Raw genomic sequence first — 10,996 nt, forward strand, 5'->3', positions numbered from 1 at the left:
AGCCGGCCAACTGAAGGCAAGGCTAAGAAACATGGCGGAGGCTGGAAGCAATAAAATGGGCACTTCAGAAACTCAAATGGCTTCCTACTGACTGCATATGTGAGTGTGAAATGCATGTATACTATATATAAATATTATAAAAATATATATGAAATCCTACAGGTGTAGATACTTATTCTGGAAACCAACTTCAGACCACCCCCTGCTAAGGATGAGAAGTGTAAGCACCCGGGGGACAGCTGGGGTTTCAGGGACAGCCGAGGCAGAAGCATGCCCACACCAAAGTCTGACTTTACTACATACCAGCCACAGAGCATCCAAAGTCTGACAGGGAGGAAGGGGAAAAGTTAGCTTTGCTTCGTGTCCATTACCTTGTGCACAAATAGGCAATTTCTGCCATTGTAAGAGGCAGCACCTGACAATTCATATATATTAAAAGGCTGCCTAAATATGAGTATGTAAAAAAATCTCTAAGAAAAGGAAAAAAGTGTAAATATCTATTTATGCAGAAGGCAAGAAGCAAGCTAGAAAGACTTGCTTCTCAATTACTCACCATGAGAACTCCCTGGAACAAAAAGGCTGACCTACTTTCTGCAGCAGCACATACAAACAAGTCACCACTGATGGCGGTATAGCTACCCAAATAAACATGCTTCAGGCTACCACATTTCAGAAAGTCTTCAAACCATTTAATACAGTATTTTTCTCAGCTGTGTTTCCTGCTGAGAAGCATTATTTGTGGGAAGAGCTGTCTTCTGGGTGTCCTCAATATGTATTAATTGCACATATCCTGAGGGCTGGAGGGTAGCGTCTGATTTTTTTCTTGTTGCTTTGCAAGAACAGCTGCATTAGTTAATTCATTTGTGGTTAAACAAATTCCTTTCTAAAGCTCTATATAAGGAGCTTGCAGGCCTAGAGCTCTAAATAATCCGTTCAATCTTCCTGTTTGGAATGATGCTGTTGTTGTTGCTGCTAATAATAATACAACCCAAATTATAGGACAATAACATTTATTTAGAGCATGAGGGATTCCACATTATACAAACCCTTAAATTTATTTTTGTTTCACTGGTCCATTTCTACAACAAATACGTCAGATCTACTATATAATAAAATTATTTACACTTCCAAACAAGATTGGGTTTGTTTATAACCCTCTTACTGCTATTCACATACAGTACTTAAACAACAGCACAATACATTATTTTAATACCTAAAAATGACAACCCTGTATTCTAATTTGTTTATGAAAAGTGGAAACAAATAAATTTACAGTTGTCTTCCCCTCCCCTTCCATTTCTTACAAACACGTTAACCTAATGTGCTAACCCTGGACTTCACTTTGTAAATCCAGAGGGTTTTAAAAGAACCCATTTTTTATATCTATTTATCTGTTTTTTAGAAAAAATCATTTATTGGGAACAGTATAATATTAAAATGACTTACTGTACAGAATTTTATTTAAAAAAGAAAAATCACAGCTCAAAATTGCTATTGATAAATTCACACTCATTTACAAGTTTCATGTTTCCATGCAGTAATTTACTTGGATTTTCTTCTTTTTGACTGCATTGCACTGGCACTCGTTTCTGAAATTAAGAGAAGAAAAAAAGCATGGATACTAAGTTGGTAATCCATTCACGAGAGCTGCACAGATTGCCCTTTTATGTCCCTAAAATCACACCAGAGTGGAAACAGCAGTTGACTTTTCACAACACTTAACACCAAGGGACCCTTCATCCTGATCACAGCCATCAGCAGCAACACAATAACGCAAAGTCCCCACTAGCTTCTGTTACAAACACGCAGATGCAATTTCAGAGTTCTGTGAGTATGAAGTTGTAACATAATGGCCTTAAAAATAGACGTTCTGTATTTTAAACTGTTCTTTAACTTTAGTTCCCCACATGCCACAACTTGCTCAGACATAACGTGGAAGTAAGTCTCCCTGAAACATCCTGTGCAGCTTTGGACACAAACTGCATAAATTATATCCAAGCACAGTACTTGGAGGTGGTGTTGTTAGAAAACTTAGAAAAATGTTTTGGAGTCTGCCACAAAGAATCTAGTTGTTTGACTCCTTGGAAAGTCAGATCATTAGTAAACAAGTGTCTTCAGTGTACATGATTCACAAAAAAACAGCTTATGCAGAAAGATACAAAATATTATATAGTACTTCAGCAAAACAACTAGAAGCACTTGCAGAAGCTACAGTGAAACCAGATGACATTTTCAGTGCACTTACCAAGGCACTAAGTTTCCATTTCAAAACAGAAAGATAATTGAGTAAGGACTAAGGGTATTTGCATCTTCAGATTTTTTTTTAAATGTGATTTTAAATGTTGGCAATGTATCTTTGGCTCTTCACAATATTTTCTGATAGCTAGTAGAGCTGTGTGTATTTCAGAGTCAAAAGGGAAAAAAATCCCAAAACTTCTAAAATTAGAAAAGCAATGGTACAACTCTATGGCTATTAAATGCTGCATTAAAAATAAATAAATAGATAAACTTTTCAAAATTTAACAACCCCGAAGCTACAGTAAACACTGAAACAGCCCTTGCTGGAAAGGTACTCTAACGAGTAAAAATACCAGTACAGTACCAGTTTTCAGAAGTGAAACATCTTAACAGGCATGACTTACAGTCACTGGAGTTCCCTTCGAACAGTAACGCTACTTTTAAGTAGCTTGCTCACCAGCAGCATTAGCTGTAGTCATCCCCACTGCTGCCAAAGTCTGTGCTTGACAGAATAAAGGGGTCAGCACTCAGCAGCCTCCAGTGGCTGTGCAGCCATGCAGTCCTGAAGCCCCCGCTCCTTTGTGAGCGCCGCCAGCCGTCCCTCACCTGCTTCTGCCCCAGACCTGCACCCTGACGCAGGCTGTAATGATAAGGGCTGATTCTCTGTTTTCCCTCTTCTTTTACGACTATCCTTCTGTTCCTTCCCTCCTGATGCTTCCCAAAGGTTATACATACATGAACTGGTCAAAATCTGATTTTCTCTCCCTGCTATACCTAAGTTTTTCCTAAATGCCATTTTTATAATCAGCCTCTATTTCAAAAGGTATTTTCTCCCAACCCTGCATTCTCTTTAACACAAATTAGCAAGTTTGTCAGGACATAGATCATGTAACCATAGACATCTAGAAGGAGGCCAGGATCATACAAAATATACATTTTCTTAAGCTATGTTTCACTAATAAATACAAAGAACAGAGTAGGCACAAGTGGCAAACCTCTTTACGCTTCTCACGCTACACCTCCCTAATCCTTCATGCTGAACTCTTCCACAAAAGTGTTCAGGTTTGCTTATTTTCTCTACAGCTTTGAAGTAGGCAGTTGCTTGCACAGAGATAAGGTAATCAAAGCCCAGGGTACTACATGATAAACTGAACCTATGCTTTCAAGCAAAACCCTTAGACACCACAGCAGTTTCAGATACATGTTTTAAAAACAATTATTTTAGTTACAGAGGTAAACGAGTAATTCAGTACAAAACCCCTAAGTCAGTTCTGCTACGGTTTAAATTTAATATACTTTTACGTTCCCACATTTTCAGAATTTGACATGCCACTGGTTGTCATCTTTAGGTTTATTCATTACAGTACGTGGGGCAGGTCACATGTTTCAGATAGCCTCAAACTCAGGAAGTATCACTGAATCCATTTTACATTTGCTTCACATTTTTCAAACTTTTTTTCACAATCATGAAATATAATTTATTTTTACAATACAGACTGATTCTTCTGCATTCTGCACAATCCTGCCACAAGAAGTAAGCAGCACTAAAATTTAATTAAATTCAGCAGCCATAAAACTGCAGAACATATAGGGCTCTTCATATAATCTTTGAGAGTCATTAGACAATTACGTATAGCTAGAAATCTCTCAAACTCTTATAAATGCAAATACTCTTACCAGCAAACTTTAGCATCTTTAATATGGAAAATGGTTGCTGAATTCAACTTGACTTTTATAATAATTTTATATTAATACCTCTTAGTTCTGCATGTTATCTTTAAAATATTGGTCGAATGTTTCCTCTTGACGGTCTCTCTACCCTCTTGCACAACTTTCATCCATCAGAATTTTTCTGACCCTTAAACGTAAGGAGCTGACACAGTTAGCTTCAGAAATGCAAAATGGCACCACGGACCATGCATTCTGCTAATAAACTTGTCAATCACACAAATGCTGCATACTTTGTTAAAGATTGTAACCCGTATAGAAATAAGGCACGTCAGCAACTGCCAATGCCATGGGTTAATATCTTGAACTTTAGGATTTCATGTGTTTGTGGAAAAAACAGCTGAGGATCTGTGCACAAGCACACAGCACTCCTCGACGGTCGCAGGCTGCCACGCAGGCAGCATTCTGAGTGTGCCTGAGCATGAGCATTTGGCTTGCAAAAGCTGACCATGCATTTGGGAAGACTTTAAGCATTTTTCTCATGTCTTTCAGACTTGATGAAAAAAATAAAAAGACGCTTTTAAACCCAAGTACAGTCCTTTTAACAACATACTTCTGCCAAGAGAATTCAACTAGGCAAGCTTGCTGAATACTACGTTGATTAGTACTGCAGAAAACAAGTTCCACAAATTTAACAATAGGAAATCCATACAAGATTTACTGCCAGTACAGATTTTGGTAAACACTTTAAACCCAACCTGTGTCTAAAATCATTGAAACTAGAGTTAAAAGCACACAACAATTACAAACTGTAAACCATAGTTATGACCCAGTTACTGAAAGGATTATATTCTGGGAAGTGTTTTACTTCCTGCCCTCTCCACAGAAATGATGGCTGTGCATTTTACCTTTTGCAGTGCTGGATGCAGATGCTGGTCTGGAGGACCTCTTGCGCTGTCCATTCTCTACAGTTTCCTGTGAAGCGGCAGAATCCTCTGTTCTTGAATTTCTTCTACTTGGAGTTTTAGACTTTTCACAATTCTCTTTTGTCTCATTACTAATAAAGTGGGACAAAATATTTCTGATGAAGTGTAAGAAGGATTATGTTTTTCTATGCAACTCAGACAAGTTGAAGGATGGACCGACACAGGTACCAGTTCCGGACTATTAGCACTGAAGATATGAAATGCTAGAGATACCGGAAGTTTTATCAGATGAAGAATGACCTGAGTAAGCCAGAGTATAGTCCATTTCTATTAAAAATTATCAGAGGATACAGAATTGAGAAGTCCTCAAAGAGAATATTTTCAACATTAGAAGACCAAGAAATTAGATGCATTATAAATTGTCTGCTCTGTTTTCCACAGGTGCCACCATTACTGAAGTCTAGGAAAAGCAAACAAGTTACATTAGAGACTGCTATGATATGGGAATACAGAATTGAAATTGCAGATGAACATAAGGAGGAATTATGAACGCTTAAGCAAGTATGCCAGCTCTTGTTTTCACTACAGAGACTCAGTTAGCTGATCTATATGATTTCTTCACACAATAAAAACCTTATAGTTTACTTAAAACTTTCTTCAAGCTTTACAGCGAACTTATGTTATAAAAAAAATAGTTTTAGGTAGCGTGGAAATTAGGTTTCTTGTCATCAGTACAATAAATGGAGTGCTACATGTTGTAATTAAACTCCGCTTTTATTTTGTTACTACTAGCCCTGTAAACTCACCCTGAGGTTTGGGGGTTTTCTATTTAATGCGTTTATGCCAGACAATTTCTGATGGCTAAGTAGTTTCTGAACATTAAGCTAAACTTATCTCCTGTGAATTCAAAGATAATTAATCAAATAAATAATTCCACTGAAAATCGAAAAGAAGAAAGAAAACTCATTCTATGACCTTTGTCTGAAACTTGCAAGATTTCATGAAAGGATGCCTTAATCAGAGAACTGATGGGAAAACACACAAAGCAGACCTGTGTATTAGAGGTTCTACTACAGTGTCAGTATTTCAGAGGAAGTCCTACTTTAAGAGAAAAGAAACTACTACAAGTACTTGCAGTTTTAAGCAACAGTTATCTGAAATAAAACACACTTTGTCAATAATAAGGAAAGACAGTCGCACATTCTCAAAAGCAAGGGAACATAGAGTAAAGCAGAATATGGAAGCACATGAATTGTCTCAGACACAAAACAAATACTGAAATCAATTTCCCCAATAGTCAGTACTATGGGTAGTCTATAAACTGAACCAACCAGGTGACAAACTGGTCTTCCAGTAAGTAACCTGGACAGCAGAAACAACAGCCACCTACTTCAGAGGAGATCTGGAGGATTGAGTAAGCAAATGGGCATCATCAGCTAAAGTTCAGTTATTAGGGATAATTGTTGAAGAGTTAAAATGAGTGTCCTTAAGTTTGGATTGTTTCATCGGGACCAATAGAACTCTACTCTGATTTTATACAAGGAACTGAAGTTGGCCCAAGTAAAAATATTTCTGGTGTTCTGTATGCTGCAAGGTTCCTCTGAGGTTTGTATTGTTTACCATTTCACCCTGGGAACTTAAAGCTGACTGCTGCGAATATCAGTCATCACTACGTTTTTAGTTTGCCTGAAAACTTTCCTTCTTTTCCGGTCTTGCTCAGAAAGACACCAATCCAGAAAAATCCAAACAGAAAGGTACTTGGGATCATTTGATGCGCTCAATGACAGTTCATTTGGACAATCCCCTCATCTGCCAAGAGTCTCACCTTCAGCTTTTTAGAAAAATTCTACCCTAAAAAAAACTTCTCAGAATTTTAGTTCATCTTTGATACAACTACAGAAAGATCCCAACCCATCTGAAGGTAAATATATTTACATATTCAATTCAGAGTCTTTCCTGATCTGAGAAAGTAAATTGCATTATCTCCATTCCAAAAGAAGACACTGCCTTATTTCCTGATGGACCAATGAAGTAAATTACACCATTTACCCTGACTTATGGGATCACTTCAGTCTGATAAGGGTAGCATCAAAAACATGGCCACTTGTGCCAGCAGTTATCAAAACACCTTACAAAGATCCGTCATTATAGCTGCCTAGAACGAGTGTAAGAGCTTGGTGGTTTTAGGATATAACAGAAATAGATCTTGAAAACTGCATTTTCTTTAGACAGAACACAGCCGTTTGAAATTTATTCTTTTAATTAGTGAATGTCGTGAAAAGGACAAGATGAAGATTCTACCAGGCTTTCCTACCAGGTTTCAACAAAGTGTCAAAAATCAAACACAGAAGCTCTGGAGAAAACAATAACTAAAGCACATATAAATTATAAGAAGAAAAAAAAAATGAAAAAAAAAAAAACCTCTAGAAAGACCTACTTTGGAAAGACCTACTTTCAGAAAACAAAAATTCACATGACAGCTATTCTGCAGGCTTTTGGAATTGCATTTTAGATTTGTTTTCAGAAATATCAAATGCCAGAACCATCAAGACCCTTCCAGGATGTGAAACACACAGGTCTGAAAGGATATGAGGAAATACTGCTCAAATCATGAAGACAGATTTGGGAAAAAGTTACCTCAAATTCTGTATTTCAGCAACGTTTTGAAACAGTCAACTAGCCCAATTCTTCAGCATGAAAGAAAGGGTATGGCCAAGAAAGTGAGAAGACATCGGAGAAGAATTTTTTAAGTTGCACAACTGAAGCAAAGAGAAAAGGACTTCCCTGCATGAAAGCTGTATCTATTCTGAATCTATATAAACTATCTCCTTACCTTTGACCAGCAACTACGGGAGCATTTGTTTCAAGTTCTACAAGAGAAAAAGATAATTTTTAGGTCTGCTGTAGAATTACATACTTGCTGACAAGGCATGACTATCTCACAGTTGTCTCATTACATGTTAACATCTGATGAATAAGCTTCCCTCATCTACTGTTACTCTCAAAGCAAATCGAACTCACATATCAAATGAAGTGCGACATCAGGCAGTGCTCTCTCTGATTTTGGCCTGCACCAGCTATGACAAAGAAAAGTTGAAAGAAACCCTGCAGAAGGAAACTACAGAGAAACTTTCCAACAAGGGCCTCTCCCTTCTTAAATTTCTATTTTAGTCAGTTTATTCCTTCTAGAGCTTCTACATTTAATTAGATTTAAACCTTAAAAACACTGATTGGAATCTATCATACGTGTTAAATTGTACTTTAACACAATCTCTCTCCTAGTGATTTCACTAGGAAATCAGGTTTCCTTTGAGTCTTCACCACAATAAACAACACTGATTTACATCACATAAGATTTCTCATCGTTTTTTTTTTTTTATTGTCCACCTTTTAGTTATCCCCATATGTACCAGACACTTCATTCAAATGGATTACCTACATCTAAACGCAGTACCTCATGTGAGAAACTGCCACTGATTTAGGGATTATCATTAAAATGTAACATCTTAATTCACTGTTAGTTTATCACACTACCTATACTGGACCTCATCTCACCCTGAAACACCCCACAGTGTTCAGGACAGTGATGCACAAAACTGTGGCTTTGCCTTTAGGAGCAATTTAGTACTCCAAGTTTGCTATAATGCACACAAGGAACAAAACTGTAAAAAGAATAAGAAGGCATAATGCTAGTCCTGTTATGATAAACAGCTCCTTATGATTTGTATTCTTGGAACATCAGACTCTTCATTGTAAGTGTATATATTACCATGTCCAAAAAACTGTCTCAGTGACAACTGAAAAACAGACTAAGTAACATATAGGAAGAGTTATTTTTCTTCCTACCTAAAACTTGAATGGACAGAACACCCAACAACAAAAAAATCGGTAACACCAGTGCTTTTTTCCCTGAGCAGGAACTCCCTAATATGACTACATAAGCCCTGGTGCAGAGACAGATGTAACCCTGGCAGGGTGCATGAACATCTTTAAATTAAGTTTTATGAAAGTAACGTAGTACAATTTTTACTTTCTTCAAGCTTAAATTCTCATCGTACTACATAAAGCAAATTGATCAAAGTGCCACTTTTCACGTTCATGTCCATGTCTATCTACTTTCCTTACTCATCTTAGAAACTGCTTTTTAAAAACACCACAGAATTGATGTGCATGATAATAGATGGCAACAACAAAAAGTCATCTGTCATGGCTCAATCCTTGAAACACTGCAGAGAGTTCATTAAAAGCTTCGAACAGAGAGAAAAAAAAAAAAAGGATTAGAACTCCAAAAATTATGTTCCTACCATGGCTTTGGGAAATATTTTCAGAAGTGTCCCATATCAGAGAAAACTCCTATTTGCTCTTAAAAACTTCAAAACTCAAACATACCAAATGCATCATTACAAATCCAGTCCTCTAAGCTTACAACTTGAACTTATAAAAACTGCTTTGGTGATTTTTTCTTTCATTTTATTCATTCCCCTAACTGAAGCTCCAGCAAGGCTTTGGAGATTTCTAAAGCACAACATGTCTAACAGAAAAATAAACCCAACAACAATAATAAAAAAACACCACCAATCTACAAAGTATATTCATGATCAATAAAAATATTCATGATTTACCATTTTGAGGTAAAAACATAATGAGCTTAGTTCACCTAAATTCTGCTTTTCCAAAGTAAGATTTACCTGTTCTTTGAACAGTACTTTCTGATGTTGCAACTGAACTTTTTTTCTGCGTTAAATGTTGAGAGGATGCTAGAATAGAAGTGGAGGGAAAAAGCATTATTTTCAAAGAGAATCTCAATTTTATTTTTTTATCATGCAACTGGGCAGCTTTTTAAAAATTCTGTATCTTCCAATTTACTGCATTTTTACATTTATAGATGCAATTTTTTTTTAACCCACCCACTACTCCCTCCCACCCTAACACCTCTCCCTTTTAAAAAACAAATAACGAAAAAAACCACACACACAAAAAAACCCTTTAGCAAAGCTACTCCAAGCAAGTTTTCCCAAACTAGAATAAGTGATGAAGTTAAGTATCAAATAAAGCATATTTTTAAAGGTAATGTTTTTTCGCTAGACACAGAAACCAAAGAAAAACCTAGAAACCAAATAGTTTTGTCTCTCTCTCAGCTTGACTCTCATTTCAAAAGAAGTCTTGAGGAAAAATAGCATCTTTGTTAATTTGAATTCATACCCTCACTCACTCAAAGTGCTAAAAAGCAAAATGCACTCCAGAGGCTCCCATGACGAGCTCTGTCAATAAGATAAAGTGACTCTTAATGTGTTTTTTTAGGTTGCCAAGTTAAAAATAAGATAAAAAAAAAACAATTCCTGTTAGACAAATGCCTTTCAGTTTTCCCTTAGGTGTGATAATGAACTTATGAAGAGCATGGAGATGTAAAGTTAAAGGTTCCCATTTAAATAAAGAATATTCACTTCCATTTGTAAAAACACAGGTACATTCAGATGCTTACATCGTTGTCCTTCACTAGTTGATACCACCTCCCAAATCTAGAGAGAATGTACACACCGTTACTTTGCAATCAGAATATTCCAGACTGGAAACACAGATTGCTTCACACTTAAGAATAACTGTATCCATACTCTTGACCTTGAAGCTAGATACATTTTCCGATTTTTTCTTACACACTAAGTCAAGCAGCAGCAAGAGCATTTGAGAAGTGCTATCACTGCTTGCTGTTTTAAGACTGCTTTACAGTCTTATGTTATGCTTCTCCTGTCAACGACTTTTTCTCCTAACAAAAGAGGATTCCTTCTATGAAACTCAAAGTAAACATTTAATAATAACATCTAATAGCATCCAGCTAAGATGTATGTATCCACATCTAAGACATCTATCCACAGGGAAATGGAAATTCACACTCAAGCTGAAGCTCTCAATTCTACTGATTTAGGTGGATTTTATCTTCTATGATTTTATCTTCTCAAAGATAAAATTCATGCCTAAATTCAAGATATGAAGCACAATGGATATTCAAATAGCTTGATTCAAGAGCGATGGCTTATTTCCATACCATTTTCAAAAGATTAAAACCAGCCTCAATAAACAGCAGCGATGTCATAAATGAAGTTTGCCAGATGCTTGAATTAAAACCGTAAGGAAACAGGTCAGATATGAGGGTATTTTATGTTACT

The 10,996-nt window shown here is 36.5% G+C and overlaps 1 protein-coding gene across 7 annotated transcripts in view; it reads right to left on the bottom strand.

Moving 5' to 3' along the window:
- Positions 1-993: 993 nt before the first annotated feature.
- The window catches only part of NCOA6 (nuclear receptor coactivator 6), a 47,194-nt gene continuing 37,191 nt past the window's right edge, over positions 994-10,996 (bottom strand). For 4 of the 7 annotated variants that reach the window (XM_080558832.1, XM_080558829.1, XM_080558830.1 and 1 more), the window contains 4 exons: positions 9,521-9,589; positions 7,666-7,702; positions 4,815-4,963; positions 994-1,589 (listed from right to left, as the gene is read on the bottom strand). In XM_080558832.1, the coding sequence (XP_080414958.1) occupies positions 1,543-1,589; positions 4,815-4,963; positions 7,666-7,702; positions 9,521-9,589 (302 nt within the window). In that variant the 3' untranslated portion in view covers positions 994-1,542. The other 3 variants (XR_013940192.1, XR_013940193.1, XM_080558831.1) reach the window with 3 other exon arrangements.

Source organism: Anser brachyrhynchus, assembly GCF_964034855.1.
Source record: "Anser brachyrhynchus genome assembly, chromosome: 16".
Lineage (NCBI taxonomy): Eukaryota > Metazoa > Chordata > Aves > Anseriformes > Anatidae > Anser > Anser brachyrhynchus.